The sequence below is a fragment of the Salvelinus namaycush genome, chromosome 2 (genome assembly GCF_016432855.1).
Source record: "Salvelinus namaycush isolate Seneca chromosome 2, SaNama_1.0, whole genome shotgun sequence".
Lineage (NCBI taxonomy): Eukaryota > Metazoa > Chordata > Actinopteri > Salmoniformes > Salmonidae > Salvelinus > Salvelinus namaycush.
Window position 1 is genome coordinate 17,372,694 of NC_052308.1, and position 20,841 is coordinate 17,393,534.

The 20,841-nt window shown below is 43.3% G+C and overlaps 1 protein-coding gene across 1 annotated transcript in view; it reads left to right on the plus strand.

Moving 5' to 3' along the window:
• The window catches only part of LOC120020574 (plexin-A2-like), a 61,318-nt gene that overhangs the window by 17,097 nt on the left and 23,380 nt on the right, over window positions 1-20,841 (plus strand). Inside the window, exon 4 of the mRNA XM_038964281.1 lies at window positions 17,203-17,303. Within this exon, the coding sequence (XP_038820209.1) occupies window positions 17,203-17,303 (101 nt within the window). The remainder of the gene's footprint in view (window positions 1-17,202; window positions 17,304-20,841) is intronic.

Sequence of the window (20,841 nt, forward strand, 5' to 3'; positions counted from 1 at the left end):
CAAGTTTAGAAGTTGGTACCCAACAGGGTGGAGGCAAATGTTTGCAGTTTTTAATATGATAACTGATGATTAATATACACTGCTCAAAAAAATAAAGGGAACACTAAAATAACACATCCTAGATCTGAATGAATGAAATATTCTTATTAAATACTTTTTTCTTTACATAGTTGAATGTGCTGACAACAAAATCACACAAATTGATTATCAATGGAAATCAAATTTATCAACCCATGGAGGTCTGGATTTGGAGTCACACTCAAAATGAAAGTGGAAAACCACACTACAGGCTGATCCAACTTTGATGTAATGTCCTTAAAACAAGTCAAAATGAGGCTCAGTAGTGTGTGTGGCATCCACGTGCCTGTATGACATCCCTACAACGCCTGGGCATGCTCCTGATGAGGTGGCGGACCTGGACTAAAGTCCCAGACCTGGACTAAAGCATCCGCCAACTCCTGGACAGTCTGTGGTGCAACGTGGCGTTGGTGGATGGAGCGAGACAGTCCATAGCATCAATGCCTTCCTCTTGCAGGAACTGCTGACACACTCCAGCCACATGAGGTCTAGCATTGTCTTGCATTAGGAGGAACCCAGGGCCAACCGCACCAGCATATGGTCTCACAAGGGGTCTGAGGATCTCATCTCGGTACCTAATGGCAGTCAGGCTACCTCTGGCGAGCACATGGAGGGCTGTGCGGCCCCCCAAAGAAATGCCACCTCACACCATGACTGACCCACCGCCAAACCGGTCATGCTGGAGGATGTTGCAGGCAGCAGAACGTTCTCCACGGCGTCTCCAGACTCTGTCACGTCTGTCACATGTGCTCATGTGCTCAGTGTGAACCTGCTTTCATCTGTGAAGAGCACAGGGCGCCAGTGGTGAATTTGCCAATCTTGGTGTTCTCTGGCAAATGCCAAACGTCCTGCACGGTGTTGGGCTGTAAGCACAACCCCCACCTGTGGACGTCGGGCCCTCATACCACCCTCATGGAGTCTGTTTCTGACCGTTTGAGCAGACAAATGCACATTTGTGGCCTGCTATTAAATAGCTATAACCCAGGTGAAATGTCACATCATCATGCACATATAGTACACATAGTCATTAAATATTATAGGCTGACTGTAGTGCTTATAGAGCAGGGCTCTCCAACCCTGTTCCTGGAGAGCTAATATCCTGTAGGTGTTTGCTTCAACCCTAATCTAGTGATCATTATTCTATTAATTAGCTGATTGATGAGATGAATCAGGTTAGTTACATCTGGGGTTCAATCAAAACCTACAGGAGGGTAGCTCTCCAGGAACAGGGTTGGAGACCCCTGCACCCATGACCCATCTTGTCAAGGGCTAAAGGCAGAGGAGAAAATGCTTCATATCTGTGCTATTTGTTGAGCGTGGTCTGGTCTGACTTTGTGTGAGCTTGTTTGGACAGGGAGGGTTATCAGTCTCTGTCTGGGCTTCCACCTAACCCATCATTAGACCTTTTGTTATCCCTGTCAAGGGATCAGCAGCTGTGAAAACAACAGGTCAGGGAGGAGAGGAGAGAAACCTCTAGCCATGTCCATCAGTGCCCTTTGTTCTCCCACCCACCTTCACCCAGCAGATCGATGGGTCAGATAATAAGCTGATGGTTGAAGGATATGGTCAGCCGCATTTACATTTAACAGTAATTAATAGAGACAACTTTTAAAGGCAAAGGAGAAATCACATTATTGCAGACAAAGCACAGTTGTGCTTTTAGTGCGTTTTCATTGGAGAAGAGAACACAAATCTCTATAATCTGAAAACATGTTAAATTACAGATAGTAGGCTGATAGTAGGCTGATACAATAAGCCTTACTTTCATACAATAAGCATTACATGTGCCTAGCATCGCTGTAAGGACCGATTCAGACTCAGACTCAGGCCTTTCCTATGCACTTTTCAGTATTGAAATTCAGACTTACCTTATTCAGTTGCTTAACGCGCTCTGCAGGTGTGGTTACCTTCCGCGCACTGAATACATTTCATTAAACTGCTGAAAACCCTCCTACTTGCTGGCCAACAGATTTTCTCGTGGAGTTTTCATTCAATAGGGTTTTCTGTAGATTTATCTTAAGTCATCTCTATAAATGCGGTGTACCGTATCGTTGTATATGTATATAAACACAGCAAAAAAAGAAACGTCCTCTCACTGTCAACTGCGTTTATTTTCAGCAAACTTAACATGTGTAAATATTTGTATGAACATAACAAAATACTGCAACTGAGACATAAACTGAACAAGTTCCACAGACATGTGACAAACAGAATTGGAATAATGTGTCCCTGAACAAAGGGGGGGGGGGTCAAAATCAAAAGTAACAGTCTGTATCTGGTGTGGCCACCAGCTGCATAAATTACTGCAGTGCATCTCCTCCTCATGGATTGCACCAGATTTGCCAGTTCTTGCTGTGAGATGTTACCCCACTCTTCCACCAAGGCACCTTCAAGTTCCCGGACATTTCTGGGGGGAATGGCCCTAGCCCTCATCCTCCAATCCAACAGGTCCCAGACGTGCTCAATGGGATTGAGATCCGGGCTCTTTGCTGGCCATGGTAGAACACTGACAATCCTGTCTTGCAGGAAATCACGCACAAAACAAGCAGTATGGCTGGTGGCAATGTCATGCTGGAGGGTCATGTCAGGATGAACCTGCAGGAAGGGTACCACATGCGGGCGGAGGATGTCTTCCCTGTAACGCACAGCGTGGAGATTGCCTGCAATGACAACAAGCTCAGTCCGACGATGCTGTAACACAACGCCCCAGACCATGACGGACCCTCCACCTCCAAATCGATCCCGCTCCAGAGTACAGGCCTCGGTATAATGCTCATTCCTTCGACGATAAACGCAAATCCGACCATCACCCCTGGTGAGACAAAGCCGCGACTCGTCAGTGAAGCGCACTTTTTGCCAGTCCTGTGTGGTCCAGCGACGGTGGGTTTGTGCCCATAGGTGACGTTGTTGCCGGTGATGTTTAGTGAGGACCTGCCTTACAACAGGCCTACAAGTCCTCAGTCCAGCCTCACTCAGCCTATTGCGGACAGTCTGAGCCCTGATGGAGGGATTGTGCGTTCCTGGTGTAACTCGGGCAGATGTTGTTACCATCCTGTACCTGTCCCGCAGGTGTGATGTTCAGATGTACCGATCCTATGCAGGTGTTGTTACACGTGGTCTGCCACTGCTAGGACAATCAGCTGTCCGTCCTGTCTCCCGGTACGGACTTTGCAATTTATTGCCCTGGCCACATCTGCAGTCGTCATGCCTCCTTGCAGCATGCCTAAGGCACGTTCACGCAGATGAGCAGGGACCTTGGGCATCTTTCTTTTGATGTTTTTCAGAGTCAGTAGAAAGGCCTCTTTAGTGTTCTAAGTTTTCATAACTGTGACCTTAATTGCCTACTGTCTGTAAGCTGTTAGTGTCTTAATGACCATTCCACAGGTGCATGTTCATGAATTGTTTATGGTTCATTGAACAAGCATGGGAAACAGTGTTTAACTTCTTATGGCTGCAGCCCGAGGCCGCCCACAATATGACAACAGCCACTTCAAGTGCAGGGCGCGAAATTCAAAATATATATTTTTTAAATATTTAACTTTCACACATTAACAAGTCCAATACAGCAAATGAAAGGTACACATCTTGTGAATCCAGCCAACATGTCCGATTTTTAAAATGTTTTACAGCGAAAACAGCACGTATATTTATGTTAGCTCACCACCAAATACAAAAAAGGACAGACATTTTTCACAGCACAGGTAGCATGCACAAAGCCAACCTAACTAACCAAGAACCAACCAAACTAACCAAGAAACAACTTCATCAGATGACAGTCTTATAACATGTTATACAATAAATCTATGTTTTGTTCGAAAAATGTGCATATTTCAGGTATAAATCATAGTTTACATTGCAGCTACAATCAGAAATTGCACCGAAAGCAGCCATAATAATTACAGACACCAACGTCAAATACCTAATTACTCATCATAAAACATTTCTGAAAAATACATAGTGTACAGCAAATGAAAGACAGGCATCTTGTGATTCCAGCCAATATTTCCGATTTATTAAGTGTTTTACAGCGAAAACACAATATAGCGTTATATTAGCTTACCACAATAGCCAGAAACACATGCCTTTTCCCAGTAGCAAAAGGTTAGCGATCGTAACAAACCAGTAAAAGATATATAATTTTTGACTAACCTTGATATTCTTCATCAGATGACAGTCCTATAACATCAGGTTATACATACACTTATGTTTTGTTCGAAAATGTGCATATTTAGAGCTGAAATCAGTGGTTATATATTCTGCTAACGTAGCTACTATTTCCCACAACGTTCGGATATTTTTCTGACACTTTTTCTGACACACATATTCTGACCAAATAGCTATTCATAAACATAACTAAAAAATACATGTTGTATAGGAAATGATAGATCCATTAGTTCTTAATGAAATCGCAGTGTTAGAATTCTAAAAAATAACTTCATTACGACATCCAGCTTCGGTATAGCTAGAGTACCCAAAAGTTGGGCGCCGACGACTAGTTCACATGCACGACAGATATATGAAATAGCATCATAAAATGTTTCTTACTTTTGCTGATCTTTCATCAGAATGTTGGACATGGGGTCCTTTGTCAAGAACAATCGTTGTTTGGATTTAGAACGTCCATTTTCCCTCTTGAATTAGCAAGCGCACTAGCCAAGTGGCGCGAATCTCTCCATCGTCAACAAAGTCAGAGAACGGAACACGGCAAAACTCCCGAAAAAATTTCAATAATCTGATTAAACTATATTGAAAAAACATACTTTACGATGATATGGTCACATGTATCAAATAAAATCAAAGCCGGAGATAGTAGTCGCCTATAACGGCAGCTAAACAGAAGGCAAATCCAGGTACCGCCTCGCGCTCTCCAGAAAACCGGAAATGGGGGACACGTCATACAAAGAGCTTGTATTCCACTTCAGACCAAGATAAACACTAAATTTCTTCTCTCACCGCCTCTTGACATCCAGGGGAAGGTCTATGAAGTGCATGTATACTAATACGTATCATGCCCATTTATAGGCAGGAAGTAGAACAGAGCCTCGATTTCAGACTTTCCACTTCCTGGTCAGGAAGTTTGTGCCAAATGAGTTCTGTTTGACTCACACATATAATTCAAACGGTTTTAGAAACTAGAGAGTGTTTTCTATCCAATAGTAATAATAATATGCATATTGTACGAGCAAGAATTGAGTACGAGGCCGTTTGAAATGGGCACCTTTTATCTGGCTACTCAATACTGCCCCTGCAGCCCAAACAGGTTAAACAATTTACAATGAAGATTTGTGAAGTTATTTGGATTTTTACGAATTATCTTTGAAAGACAGGGTCCTGAGTTTATTTCAATTCTACATAATGGCACAGCATTTCAAAAACTTTACTATGGGAAAGTTGATATTTTGATATGCTTCAGTTTGCTACCATATGACTGGTTTCGCATTTGTCATTTAAATTTACAAGTCCCTTATCAAATGGATTACTCAGTTACCTAGCTCTTATCAATAGATCTTATCAAGTTGTAAATTACAGTGCATGGATAATGGTGTTATTTCTATCAAAAATAAATAAGTAGATGCTTTTTACACTTGGAACCGATAGGTTTGCTAGACCTGATTAATGTTTCCCTCGCGCGTAAAGGTGGTGGAATTGTTAGGGAATTAAGTCAAGGTCAGAATACGGAGGATCTGTGGACAAATCTCCGCCACACCTTAATTTATTACTGCCCAAACAGATTACTGCCCAAACAGATCCACAGATGATGCAATCTCTATTGCACTCCACACTGCCCTTTCCCCCCTGGACAAAAGGAACAGTTATGTGAGAATGCTATTCATTGACTACAGCTCAGTGTTCAACACTATAGTACCCTCAAAACTCATCACTAAGCTAAGGATCCTGGGACTAAACACCTCCCTCTGCAACTGGATCCTGGACTTCCTGATGGGCCGCCCCCAGGTGGGGGCTGACGACACATCTGTGATATGGAATTTTGTTATCAATGTTCATAAATGTAAATTATTCTAATGTGTCTGCAACCCAGAGTTTGTAAAGTTCTGGTTTAAATGAAATTCCCAGTTTACAAAAGTCAAATCAATGTTTATTCACGAGAGCTCTGCAGTTCATATGCAAAGACATTCCTTTTATACCATTCTTCTTACTTACGCACACACATGCCACACTAACATTAGGAGAGCTATCTTCTTCTCCAGAATTCTCACCACAGTTTATCACTACCCAGCCGACAGTTCCATTCCCCCCAGATTAGGGAAACCTGGAGGGGTACTCCCTGTCCTATCGTAATTTCTGTGTTCTAGCCGGGTCGGTTCAAACACAGTTTAATTGTCCTCTGTGTTTTCTTTAGGCACACATACACACATTCCTCTCTCTCCCCAGTCCAACCTAGTTGGACTTCTGGTTAATATTTTTATTATTCCTTATATATGCTACATAACCTATACTCCCTTATGGTTAAGTGTCCGGGTAGAATTATTTAATCATTATCTTTAACCTTATAAATTATTTGATCAATCTGCCACACTGATCCTCAACACTGGAGCCCCCCAGGGGTGCATGCTCAGTCCCCTTCTGTACTCCCTGTTCATCCACGACTGCATGGCCAGGCACGACTCCAACACCATCATTAAGTTTGCAGACGACACAACAGTGGTAGGCCTGATTACTGACAACGACGAGACAGCCTATAGGGAGGAGGTCAGAGACCTGGCCGGGTGGTGCCAGAATAACAACCTATCCCTCAACGTAACCAAGACCAAGGAGATGATTGTAGACTACAGGAAAAGGAGGACCGAGTACGCCCCCATTCTCATCGACGGGGCTGTAGTGGAGAAGGTTGAGAGCTTCAAGTTCCTTGGTGTCCACATCACCAACAAACTATAATGGTCCAAACACACCAAGACAGTTGTGAAGAGGGCACAACAAAGCCTATTCCCCCTCAGGAAACTAAAAAGATTTGGCATGGGTCCTCAGATCCTCAAAAGGTTCTACAGCTGCAACATCGAGAGCATCCTGACTGGTTGCATCACTGCCTGGTACGGCAATTGCTCGACCGCAAGGCACTACAGAGGGTAGTGCGTACGACCCAGTACATCACTGGGGCTAAGCTGCCTGCCATTCAGGACCTCTACACCAGGCAGTGTCAGAGGAAGGCCCTGAAAATTGTCAAAGACCCCACTTCCGGCGCCGACAGAGATGGCCGCCTCGCTTCGCGTTCCTAGGAAACTATGCAGTATTTTGTTTTTTTACGTGTTATTTCTTACATTGGTACCCCAGGTAATGTTAGGTTTTATTACATACAATCGGGAGGAACTATTGGATATAAGAGCAAAGTCAACTCACCATCATTACGACCAGGAATACGACTTTCCCGAAGCAACGACCCCGTAAAAGGGGCAGACGAAGCGATCTTCTGGTCAGGCTCCGGAGATGGGCACATCGCGCACCGCTCCCAAGCATACTACTCGCCAATGTCCAGTCTCTTGACAACAAGGTAGATGAAATCACAGAAACATGGCTCACTCGAGACACGCTATCGGAGTCGGTGCAGCCAGCTGGTTTCTTCACGCATCGCGCTGACAGAAACAAGCATCTTTCTGGTAAGAAGAGGGGCGGGGGGGTATGCCTTATGATTAACGAGACGTGGTGTGATCATAACAACATACAGGAACTCAAGTCCTTCTGTTCACCTGACTTAGAATTCCTCACAATCAAATGTCGCCCGCATTATCTACCAAGAGAATTCTCTTCGATAATAATCACAGCCGCATATATTCCCCCCCAAGCAGACACATCGATGGCCCTGAACGAACTTCATTTCACTCTATGTAAACTGGAAACCACATATCCTGAGGCTGCATTCATTGTAGCTGGGGATTTTAACAAGGCTAATCTGACAACAAGACTCCCTAAATTCTATCAGCATATCGATTGTGCTACCAGGGCTGGTAAAACCCTGGATCATTGTTATTCTAACTTCCGCGACGCATATAAGGCCCTCCCCCGCCCTCCTTTCGGAAAAGCTGACCACGACTCCATTTTGTTGCTCCCTGCCTATAGACAGAGACTAAAACAGGAAGCTCCCGCGCTCAGGTCTGTTCAACGCTGGTCCGACCAATCTGATTCCATGCTTCAAGATTGCTTCGATCAAGTGGACTGGGATATGTTCCGCATTGCGTCAAACAACAACATTGACGAATACGCTGAATCGGTGAGCGAGTGAGCAAGTGCATCGGCGATGTCGTACCCACAGCAACTATTAAAACATTCCCAAACCAGAAACCGTGGATTGATGGCAACATTCGCGCGAAACTGAAGGCGCGAACCACTGCTTTTAATCAGGGCAAGGTGACCGGAAACATGACCGAATACAAACAGTGTAGCTATTCCCTCCGCAAGGCAATCAAACAAGCTAAGCGTCAGTATAGAGACAAAGTAGAGTCGCAATTCAACGGCTCAGACACAAGAGGTATGTGACAGGGTCTACAGTCAATCACGGATTACAAAAAGAAAGCCAGCCCCGTCGCAGACCAAGATGTCTTGCTCCCAGACAGAGTAAACAACTTCTTTGCTCGCTTTGAGGACAGGACAATACAGTGGCACTGACACGTCCCGCTACCAAAACCTGCGGACTCTCCTTTACTGCAGCCGATGTGAGTAAAACATTTAAACGTGTTAACCCTCGCAAGGCTTCAGGCCCAGACGGCATCCCCAGCCGCGTTCTCAGAGCATGCGCAGACCAGCTGGCTGGTGTGTTTACGGACATATTCAATCAATCCTTATCCCAGTCTGCTGTTCCCACATGCTTCAAGAGGGCCACCATTGTTCCTGTTCCCAAGAAAGCTAAGGTAACTGAGCTAAACGACTACCGCCCCGTAGCACTCACTTCCGTCATCATGAAGTGCTTTGAGAGACTAGTCAAGGACCATATCACCTCCACCCTACCTGACACCCTAGACCCACTCCAATTTGCTTACCGCCCCAATAGGTCCACAGACGACGCAATCGCAACCACACTGCACACTGCCCTAACCCATCTGGACAAGAGGAATACCTATGTGAGAATGCTGTTCATCGACTACAGCTCAGCATTTAACACCATAGTACCCTCCAAACTCGTCATCAAGCTTGAGACCCTGGGTCTCGACCCCGCCCTGTGCAACTGGGTACTGGACTTCCTGACGGGCCGCCCCCCAGGTGGTGAGGGTAGGTAACAACATCTCCACCCCGCTGATCCTCAACACTGGGGCCCCACAAGGGTGCGTTCTGAGCCCTCTCCTGTACTCCCTGTTCACCCACGACTCTCAAGGCCATCAGACTGTTAAACAGCCACTACTAACATTGAGTGGCTCAACTCCAGCCACTTTAATAATGGAAAAATGTATGTAAAAAATGTATCACTAGCCACTTTAAACAATGCCACTTAATATAATGTTTACATACCCTATATTACTCATCTCATATGTATATACTGTCCTCGATACCATCTATTGCATCTTGCCTATGCCGTTCTGTACCATCACTCATTCATATATTTGTATGTACATATTCTTCATCCCTTTACACTTGTGTGTATAAGGTAGTTGTTGTGAAATTGTTAGGTTAGATTACTCGTTGGTTATTACTGCATTGTCGGAACTAGAAGCACAAGAATTTCGCTACACTCGCATTAACATCTGCTAACCATGTGTATATAAAATTTGATTTGATTTGAGCCACCCCAGTCATAGACTGTTCTCTCTACTACCGCATGGCAAACGGTACCGGAGTGCCAAGTCTAGGACAAAAAGGCTTCTCAACAGTTTTTACCCCCAAGCCATAAGACTCCTGAACAGGTAATCAAATGGCTACCTGGACTATTTGCATTGTGTCCCCCCCAACCCCTCTTTTATGCTGCTGCTACTATCTGTTTATCATAAATGCACAGTCACTTTAACTATACATTCATGTACATATGTACATATTACCTCAATTGGCCCGACCAACCAGTGCTCCCGCACATTGGCTAACCGGGCTATCTGCATCGTGTCCCGCCACCCACCACCCGCTCTTTACGCTACTGCTACTCTCTGTTCATCTTATATGCATAGTCACTTTAACCATATCTACATGTACATACTACCTCAATCAGCCTGACAACCGGTGTCTGTATGTAGCCTCGCTACTTTTATAGCCTCGCTACTGTATACAGCCTCGCTACTGTTTTTCACTGTCTTTTTACTGTTGTTTTTATTTCTTTACTTACCTATTGTTCTCCTAATACCTTTTTTGCACTATTGGTTAGAGCCTGTAAGTAAGCATTTCACTTTAAGGTCTACACCTGTTGTATTTGGCGCACGTGACAAATAAACTTTGATTTGATTTATTCGAGCTCCACCCCAAATGAATAGCGGGTGAATAGCATGCTATTCGCAATTATTTTATCTTATTTTACTTTTATTTATTCAGGTTAATCTCATTTAAGAGACACTTGGTCTAACCAAGACAGGAGCAGAGGGGAACAATGTTTGAGACAAATATCAGACATACTGTAACAACTTACAGACATACGTAGACACCATAAAAAAAAATAGTGGGACGTAGACACATACATTTCAATTACAAACATACAAGATACATAGATACATAGATACATAGATAGATACATACAAAATATGTCATATGTACCACCGCATCAAGTCCTAATGGCAATTACATTCCTCACATCCCTATACTCGTGATATCTCCAGGAGTGATACGTATAATTTTTTTCTTTATCTGTTGTTGTCTAGTGTTGTCTTTTTACTAGATAGGGCCAACTACTTGAAGTGCTTCCTGTCTTCCCAGTAGCCTACCTGGTATGTGAACTGCTGACAGCTATTAACTAGTACTAGCAGATGATTGTTGACATATCACCCAGGATTAAGGGGCAGGGCAATTTGTGACTATTGTTTTTGTAATCAGTGGCTGTATTGGAGGGGGAGTGGTTTCTCCTCTCCTAGGCAATCAGCAATTAGTATCGGGAGGTGTGCTCTTCACCTTTGCAAGGGAGTTAGCTATTAGTAGTAGTCAGTGGTGTAAAGTACTTAAGTAAAAATACTACTTAAGTAGTTTTTTTGAGGGTATCTGTCCTTTACTATTTATATTTATAACTTTTAGTTTTACTTTTATTCCTAAAGAAAATGATGTACATCCAAAAGTACTCCTTACATTTTCAATGATTAACAGGACAGGAAAATTGTCTAATTCACACACTAATCAAGAGAACATCAAAGGTCATCACCTGCTACATTTGTATATTATGTCTGAGTGTTGGTGTGTCCCTTGCTATCTGTAAATAACAAAATAAAGAAATGTGGCCATCTGCTTTGCTTAATATAAGGAATTTGAAATTATTAATATTTGTACCTTTACTTTTGACACTTAAGTATATTTTAGCAAATACATTTACTTTTGATACTTAAGTATATTTAAAACCAAATTATTTTAGACTTTTACTCAAGTAGTATTTTTCTGGTGACTTTCACTTTTACTTTAGTTATTTTCTATCAAGGTATCTTTAATTTTACTCAAGTATGACAATTGGGTACTTTTTCCACCACTGGTATAAATGTACTTCAGTCTCCCCTGTTTTCTCAGCGGCAGCTGTAAGGGGGTCTCGTCGGAAAACTAAGACTGTCGCGGAAGCAAAGACGGTCCTGCCGAGGTGTTCAAGGAAGGAAAGAGAGGAAGGCTTCACACCAGAACGGAGCGTGCTCAATTTGACTGGAGCGCAGATCGAGTTTTCAAAAGGCTGGAGCATTGGCCTTCTCGCTTGCTCCAATTTCGCCTTCAGTAGTGCTCCAGTAGGCATCACTTCACTTCACTAGCTCAGGGCATACCCGGCCCAGCATGCAATTGTAGGCTATTTGTGTGCTGCTATAGCCCAATGCTTTAGCTACTGTCATGGAGTTTAAAGAAACTGATAAAACACACAGGTGCAAAATCAAGGTGACTTACAAAGATGAGGACCAACAGCAAGAGAGTGAGTGCAGTGATGTAATGTCCACAACTATGTCATTGTGGAATCTGAAAAGACACATATCCCAAAAGCATGAAGGTGTAATACGTGCACATGCTAACATAAATAAATTAAGTGGGTAGCTAGCTAAGTGTGTCATTGTAGCAAAGCATTTATAAACAAAAAATCTGATCTCTTAAAAGTTTTGTTAATGTTTGTTCTGTTATCTATACAATAGGCTATCATAGATTTTGGCCCAATAGGCCAGACATATTACCTCTTTCAAGGAGCTTTCCGTTTTGATAGGGTTATTTTCCCAAAAACATTTAGGCTTACCTATAGAAAAATAAAAAAAACAACTCTGCATTCCTGCCCAGCCTGGCAAGAGTGGCCTGAAGGGTGTTTAGTATCCACAGTGTCTATGCAAGCGCGGAGAGGGTATTCTCTGCTGCTGGCCTGCTCTCCGGGCACGAGCCTGAAGCCACAGCCTCTGGCCAAACTCGTGTTTCTAAAAGTGAATTCAAAGGCACTGTAGACTGAGCCTAATAAGGTATTTTTCGTAAAATGTGTATTTCATTCTAATTAAGTCACAGACTATATGCACAATTTATTGACTATAACTGTTTAATACAACAAAATGTTGTTTAAATGCTGAGTGCTTAATGTTCCTGCCAGCCTAGTGTGGCGCACTCGCAAATGCTTCACAATTTATTTCTTTGTAGTCTATAATTTTTTAATAATTGAAATAATATATTAATAATATAGCCTAAATAATGCATTTTCGTTCTTTCTTACGCTGCCTGTCTTTTTCAGTGTTTGCATGCTATTTATTACGACATGTAGCCTATTTAAAACAAATGATGGACCCTTCCTACAGTCACCTTTTCATGTTGTTTATTGGAGTGCGTTTGGTTCCAATACTTCAAAACCAAATGGTAGTTCCAGGTAGTAACAAAAATAGATGGTTGTTGGTTCAATTGGGGATTTTAATGAATGGAACGTAGCAGTTTTTTCCCTCTGAGAGAGGAGTGTTTTTTAGGGGTGCGATTGGAAAGGAAGTGAAACACGTGGACTGCTCAACTCCGCCAACTCCGCTCACATACTCTGCTCCACACCACTCTCTCACTTTGGTATCTTACCTAGTTATTTTCAGATCTCATTTTGCTCTTTTGTATCATTGGCAACTACAGTATGTGTGTGTTTTCTATACCTGTTCGCTCCTTTCCCTGTAGGCTTTACAAACACTTCCCATCCCTTGGCTGCATCTCTTCTAATTTAGTGTACCCATGTGGAATTCCTGGTCTCTGGCAACGTTTGGAACGGTCAAGAACGCCGAGTTCATCTCAGCCTATGCAGCCCTTCAGTCCCTTGACTTTTTGGCTCTGACGTAGACAGGGATCACCCCAGAGAACACTGCTACTCCAGCTGCTCTCTCTTCATCTGACTACGTTTTCTCTCATAGTCCGAGAGCATCTGGTCGTCGCGGTGGTGGCACAGGGCTACTCATTTCTCCTAAGCAGAGATTTTAAATGTTTTCCCTCTCTTACCTGTCCATCTCCTCATTTGAATTCCATGCCACTCAAGTTTAAAATTGTTGTCATCTACTGCCCACCAGGTGTCCATAGAGAGTTCCTCAATGAGCTTGACACCTTGATAAGCTAATTTCCTGATGATGGCTCTCTGTTCTTTGTACTTGGAAACTTCAACCTCCCAACGTCTGCCTTCGATTAATTTCTTTCTAACTCTCTCTTTCCCCTCGCCTCTTTTGACCTCACCCTTTCGCAGTCCCCTCCCACTCACAAGGCAGGTAATACGCTTGATCTCATCTTTACTAGAGGCTGTTCACCTGCTAATCTCACTGCAACCCCCCTCCAGGTCTCTGATCACTACTTTGTTTCCTTTTCTGTGTCGCTTTCCTCCAACCCTAGCCACTCAGCCCCTAACCAGATGGTCATGATCTTCGTTCTCCATCTCCCACTACTCTTTCCTCTTCTATCCTATCATCTCTCACTTCTGCTAAATCCATCTCCCTCCTGTCTCCTGATTCTGATTCTTCGACCCTACTCTCCTCCCTTTCTGCATCCTATGACTCGCACCATCCCCATTCCTCCCGGCCAGCTCGGCCCTCCCCTCCTGCTCCGTGGTTGAGGGACTCATTGCGAGCTTACAGAACAGGGCTGCGGGCAACTGAGTGAAAATTGAGAAAAACTAAACTTCCGGAGGACCTATCATCCTTTCACTCCCTCCTCTCTACATTTTCTTTATCTGTTTCCACTGCTTAAGCCACTTTCTATTACTCAATATGTCTAGCTTCTGCCTCTAACCCTAGGAAGCTCTTTTCCACCTTCTCTTCCCTCCTCAATCCTCCACCCCTCCCCCTCCATCCTCTCTCTCTGCATCAACCACTTTGAAAAGAAGGTTGATGACATCTGCCACTCATTCCCTCAGCCTCTTGAGTCCACTAGTCCCACTTATAGAGAACTACCCTACGTCTTGACCTCTTTCTCTCCCCTCTCTCCAGATGAAATCCTGCGACTAGTGATGTCCGGCCTCCCGACAACGTGCCTGCTCAACCCCGTCTTCTCATCCTTCTCCAGACCATCTCAACTCATCCTTGACCACTGACTGTGTCCCCTCTGACTTCAAAATGGCCTGAGTTGCTCCCCTCTTCAAGAAACCAATACTCCTCTGACATAAAAAACGTCGGTATCCCTTCTTTCTTTTCTTTCCAAAACACTTGAGCGTGCTGTCTCTGACCAACTCTCTCGCTATCTCTCTCAGAACGATCTTCTTGACCCTAACCAGTCAGGTTTCAAGGCGTGTCACTCAACCGAGATTGCTCTTCTCTGTGACATGGAGGCTCTCCGCACTGCCAAAGCTGACTCTCTCTCTTCTGCTCTCATCCTCCTAGATCTATCAGCTGCCTTCGACACCGTGAACCATGAGATCCTCCTCCACTCTCTCAGGGCTGGGTGTCTTAGGCCCTGTACACTCTTGGATTGTATTCTACCTGGCAGGCCTCTCCTACCAGGTGACGGGGAGAGGATCTGTGTCTGCACAACGTACTCTCACTACTGGTGTCCCCCAGGGCTCAGTTCCAGTTCCTCTCCTCTTTTCTCTACACACCAAGTCACGCGGCTCTGTCATATCCTCACATGGTCTCGCCTATCATGCGGATGACACTAAACTACTTTTCTCCTTCCCCTCTTCTGACACCCAGGTGGCGACACGCATCTCCCTGTCCATCTTCCAAAAACATCTGAAACAAGTATCTTAAATAATCCCACAGCACACAACCCCTCGCAACACCTCCTAACCTTTGGATAAGAGTGTCTGCTAAATTCATAAAATGTCAAATGCAAATGTAAATGTGAGTCAACCAAACTTTTAAACTCCTCCAAGGAATCAAGATCCTGGAGTTTCAAGCTGGTCTGGAGATAATTCCAAGACCACGGAGCTAAAACATTTTTTGCCATGATCTGTTCTGATGCTCCAGTTCAAGGTCAGAATACACATAGAGAAAAAGTGCATAAAAAGGGAATTACGTTCCATTTACACGCACTTAACTCAGGTTGGAAACCCCTTCCCCAAAAGCATGATATAAAATGACGAGGATTGCATAATAGCCAAAGTTGACAGTTGCAGAGTGGATTAGAGTATTTGACTGTTGAAAATAACATATCACACCATAATTATAACCATCTATGGTAGAATTCTCTTCCTCTCAATTTCTCTTGCTTGCATCTCTATGTAGCGTGTACTGTAGGTTTGTGCTGTCCTATCAATAAAATAAATTAATAAAGAGAAAAATCTGAAGCTTTCACATTTTAGTGTGGTAATTAAATGTAGTTACATTTCAAGGGATTTCTAAGGCTGTAAATGTGTGGGAAATTGTGGTCCTCAAACAAAATGTTGTCTGCTGACAAATGTCATCTCATTGTGATTCATAGCTTTGCCTGCATTCTCAGGTAAAATTCGATGGACAAATAAACTCATCATGTGAGCTGAACATTAAATCTGAGCAGCACCAGAGGCACACTGTTGGCACGGTAACAGCAAGACCCATCTGTCTGTCTGCTCATTCCCCTCCTTAGCTAGTTTTTGAGAGGCTAATCTGAGTTGGGCTGGTTGGGAGGATTAGTCTTTCTGTGTCAGATTTGGACGTAGAGCCTGTCCCCCCATCCCTTCTAAAATAATTTAGCTTTTTCTTAAAAAAAGAAAAAGTGATTTTGCGGAGAGCGGCAGATAATCTGTTTTGCCAACATAACTGAGAGAGAACCCATTTATGCTATCAAGAGAAGCGGAGACGCTCTAATCCATAATCCACTCTTCATTTGTGATTGCTTACATCAGGAAATGACGTGCATGGTCCGTCAAGGGGGAGAATAATAACAAAGTATAAAATAGCAAAGCTTCAACCTGTTTGTGTATGCATGGGCTGGCGCTGCCCACTCAACAGCAGCGTCTGTCACAGCGACTAATGGGAGCGTATGCTTTGCCAGGCGTCCACACAGAGAGGTGGCGGTGTGTGTATATGTGTGTGTGTGTATCTGTGTGTGTAGGCTGATCCAAGCTGTGAGCACACCCATGGATATCAGGCTTATCTTTGCTGTGGCTTAACTATTTTCTCAGCCTGTTTGCCAGAGCTACTTCCTCTGTTGAACCTAGGTTGAAGATGACAAAGGTTAAGACAACAGGATTCTAATATCCAATAACTCTTTGCAAAATTGAGACCAGTGTTGTTAGTTAGCAACGATTCTGGTCCAATTAATTCGTTTATTTCTAAAAGCTGCCGTGTGGAATTATTATATTGTCTTAACTTTGTCATCTTCAACCTAGTGCTGAATCCCCCACAATCAATTAACGGAAAAAATCAGATTTCACATACTACCAGGCTTTTCTCCATTTCCTTAGATCATGTTTACTAAGTCAACAGGGACACTATTTCAATGGATACATTACATACTGTACTACATAATGTATCACACACAATTAACCAGCTCAACAAATTATGAAGCAGTTATATAGAGCAATATGTTTTACACTAATTGTAAATTATGTGCTGTTCATGGGAATGTTGTAGGCTCCATTGTCTATGTTAAGCGTTTAAGCCTTCCTCTTTTGTGTTGTAGGTGACCCAGGTCCCAGTGGAGGCCTGTGAGCAGTATGGAACCTGCGGAGAGTGTCTGAGCTCTGAGGATCCTCACTGCGGATGGTGTGTCCTGCTCAACATGTAAGTCCACTACTACACTATTCTCAGAAGGCACAATGACCATGTTTAAAACAAAAATCACATAATTGTCCAAGAAAAAAGGATTAAGAGGTCATACAAGCCCTCAAATACAAAATGATGCTACTGAGCACACAGATAACAGCCTGTCTGTCACTGCTGGTATGGAGGGGCAGAATGACTGAGATAATGGGGACAGAGCACAGAGGGATGACAGACAGAGAGTAGTGCAGAGGGTAACCAAATGGACTGCTGCAGTCTCTAGAACATTTAGGACTGTGAAAGAGGCTTATCTTCGACATCTTAATTATCTGACCGCCAGGTTAGCTTACGTAATAGAACAGGACAGAGCAGATGAGATTCAGAAGATTAAAACCCAGGCAGTGTTTCTGAAAATACACTGAAACAGACCTCAGAAAGGATTAATGCATTATAATATGGCATTTGCATTTCAGCAATCTCTACGATCATCATTATCTAAATTGCAGCTCTTGGAGAGCCCTCTCTATGTTATCACCCCACTTGACTAGCAAAACACAGAACATATTTATCCTAATTACTTTATTCCTCATCTATTTTCATAAGTGCATTTTCTGCTCCAATTCCCACGATTATACTTGTATGTATGCCACTTCCATGAGCTACTATTGACTGTCTAGCTACTATTCACTGTCTAGCTACTGTTCACTGAATGGTTTCCTAAGTGTAATACTCACCTTGTCTCTCTACAGTAAAACCGTTAGAAAATGCGACATACAGTCACTGTATATGCCCACCCAAAGCAGGTTGAGGTAAAGCACCATGTGCCATATAGGGGTGTGTGTGTATGTACAGTTGAAGTTGGAAGTTTACATACACCTTAGCCAAATACATTTAAACTCAGTTTTTCACAATTCCTGACATTTAATCCAAGTAAAAATTCCCTGTCTTAGGTCAGTTAGGATCACCACTTTATTTTAAGAATGTGAAATGTCAGAATAATAGTAGAGCGAATGATTTATTTCTGCTTTTATTTCTTTCATCACATTCCCAGTGGGTCAGAAGTTGACATACAGTCAATTAGTATTTGGTAGCATTGCCTTTAAATTGTTTAACTTGGGTCAAATGTTTCGAGTAGCCTTCCACAAACTTCCCACAATAAGTTGGGTGAATTTTGGCCCATTCCTCCCAACAGAGGAGTGTTGGTGTAACTGAGTCAGGTTTGTAGGCCTCCTTGCTCGCACACACTTTTTCAGTTCTGCCCACAAATTTTCTATAGGATTGAGGTCAGGGCTTTGTGATGGCCACTCCAATACCTTGACTTTGTTGTCCTTAAGCCATTTTGCCACAACTTTGGAAGTATGCTTGGGGTCATTGTCCATTTGGAAGACCCATTTGTGACCAAGCTTTAACTTCCTGACTGATGTCTAGAGATGTTGCTTAAATATTGTCACATCATTTTCCATCCTCATGATGTCATCTATTTTGTGAAGTGCACCAGTCCCTCCTGCAGCAAAGCACCCCCACAACATGATGCTGCTACCCCCGTTCTTCACGGTTGGGATGGTGTTCTTCGGCTTGCAAGCCTCCGCCTTTTTCCTCCAAATATAACGAAGGTCATTATGGCAAAACAGTTCTATTTTTGTTTCATCAGACCAGAGGACATTTCTCCAAAAAGTACGATCTTTGTCCCCATGTGCAGTTGCAATCCGTAGTCTGGCTTTTTTATGGTGAGTTGGAGCAGTGGCTTCTTCCTTGCTGAGCGGCCTTTCAGGTTATGTCGATATAAGACTCGTTTTACTGTGGATATAGATACTTTTGTACTTGTTTCCTCCAGCATCTTCACAAGGTCCTTTGCTGTTGTTCTGGGATTGATTTGCTCTTTTCGCACCAAAGTGCGTTCATCTCTAGGAGACAGACCGCGTCTCCTTCCTGAGCGGTATGATGGCTGCGTGGTCCCATGGTGTTTATACTTGCGTACTATTGTTTGTACAGACTAATATGGTACCTTCAGGCATTTGGAAATTGCTCCCAAGGATGAACCAGGATTGTGGAGGTCTATAATTTTTTTTCTGAGGTCTTGGCTGATTTCTTTTGATTTTCCCAAGATGTCAAGCAAAGAGGCACTGAGTTTGATGGTAGGCCTTGAAATACATCCACAGGTACACCTGTAATTGACTCAAATTCTGTAATTGACTCAAAAACCTCCATTAGCCTATCAGAAGCTTCGAAAGCCGTGACATCATTTTCTGGATTTTTCCAAGCTGTTTAAAGGCACAGTCAATTTAGTGTATAAGTTGACCTACTGGAATTGTGATACAGTGAATTATTTGTGTGTAACAATCTTAGGCGTAGTGGGTGCGGAGTCAGGTGCAGGAGGCAGAAAGTTCTGAATAGCGCTTTAATCAGCACCGGGCAAAATAGTATATACAACGAAACTGAGCGTCATAAAACAAATGCCCAAAACAGGAACCAAACCAAGATTGCACTACCACACATACAAAGTGGAAATAAACAAGCCCGCACGAAGAGCAGAAGGGCCTACCGACTGTGAAATAATCTCTGTAAACAATTGTTGGAAAAATTACTTGTGTCATGCACAAAGTAGATGTCCTAACCAACTTGCCAAAACTACAGTTCACTGCCTGCACCCGCCCGCCCGACTAGCATCACCACCCTGGACGGTTCCGACCTAGAATATGTGGACATCTATAAATACCTAGGTGTCTGGCTAGACTGTAAACTCTCCTTCCAGACTCATATTAAACATCTCCAATCCAAAATCAAATCTGGAATCGGCTTTCTATTTCGCAACAAAGCCTCCTTCACTCACGCCGCCAAACTTAACCTAGTAAAACTGACTATCCTACCGATCCTCGACTTCGGCGATGTCATCTACAAAATAGCTTCCAATACTCTACTCAGCAAACTAGACGCAGTTTATCATAGAGCCATCCGTTTTGTTACTAAAACACCTTATACCACCCACCACTGCGACCTGTATGCTCTAGTCGGCTGGCCCTCGCTACATATTCGTCGTCAGACCCACTGGCTCCAGGTCATCTATAAGTCCATGCTAGGTAAAGCTCCGCCTTATCTCAGTTCACTGGTCACGATAACAACACCCACCCTTAGCACACGCTCCAGCAGGTATATCTCACTGATCATCTCCAAAGCCAACACCTCATTTGGCCGCCTTTCCTTCCAGTTCTCTGCTGCCTGTGACTGGAACGAATTGCAAAAATCGCTGAAGTTGGAGACTTTTATTTCCCTCAACAACTTTAAACATCTGCTATCTGAGCAGCTAACCGATCGCTGCAGCTGTACATAGTCCATCTGTAAATAGCCCACCCAATTTACCTACCTCATCCCCATACTGTTTTTATTTATTTACTTTTCTGCTCTTTGCACACCAGTATCTCTACTTGCACATGATCATCTGATGATTTATCACTCCAGTGTTAATTATTCGCTCCTATGGCCTATTTATTGCCTACCTCCTCATGCATTTTGCACACAATGTACACTGCTCAAAAAAATAAAGGGAACACTAAAATAACAC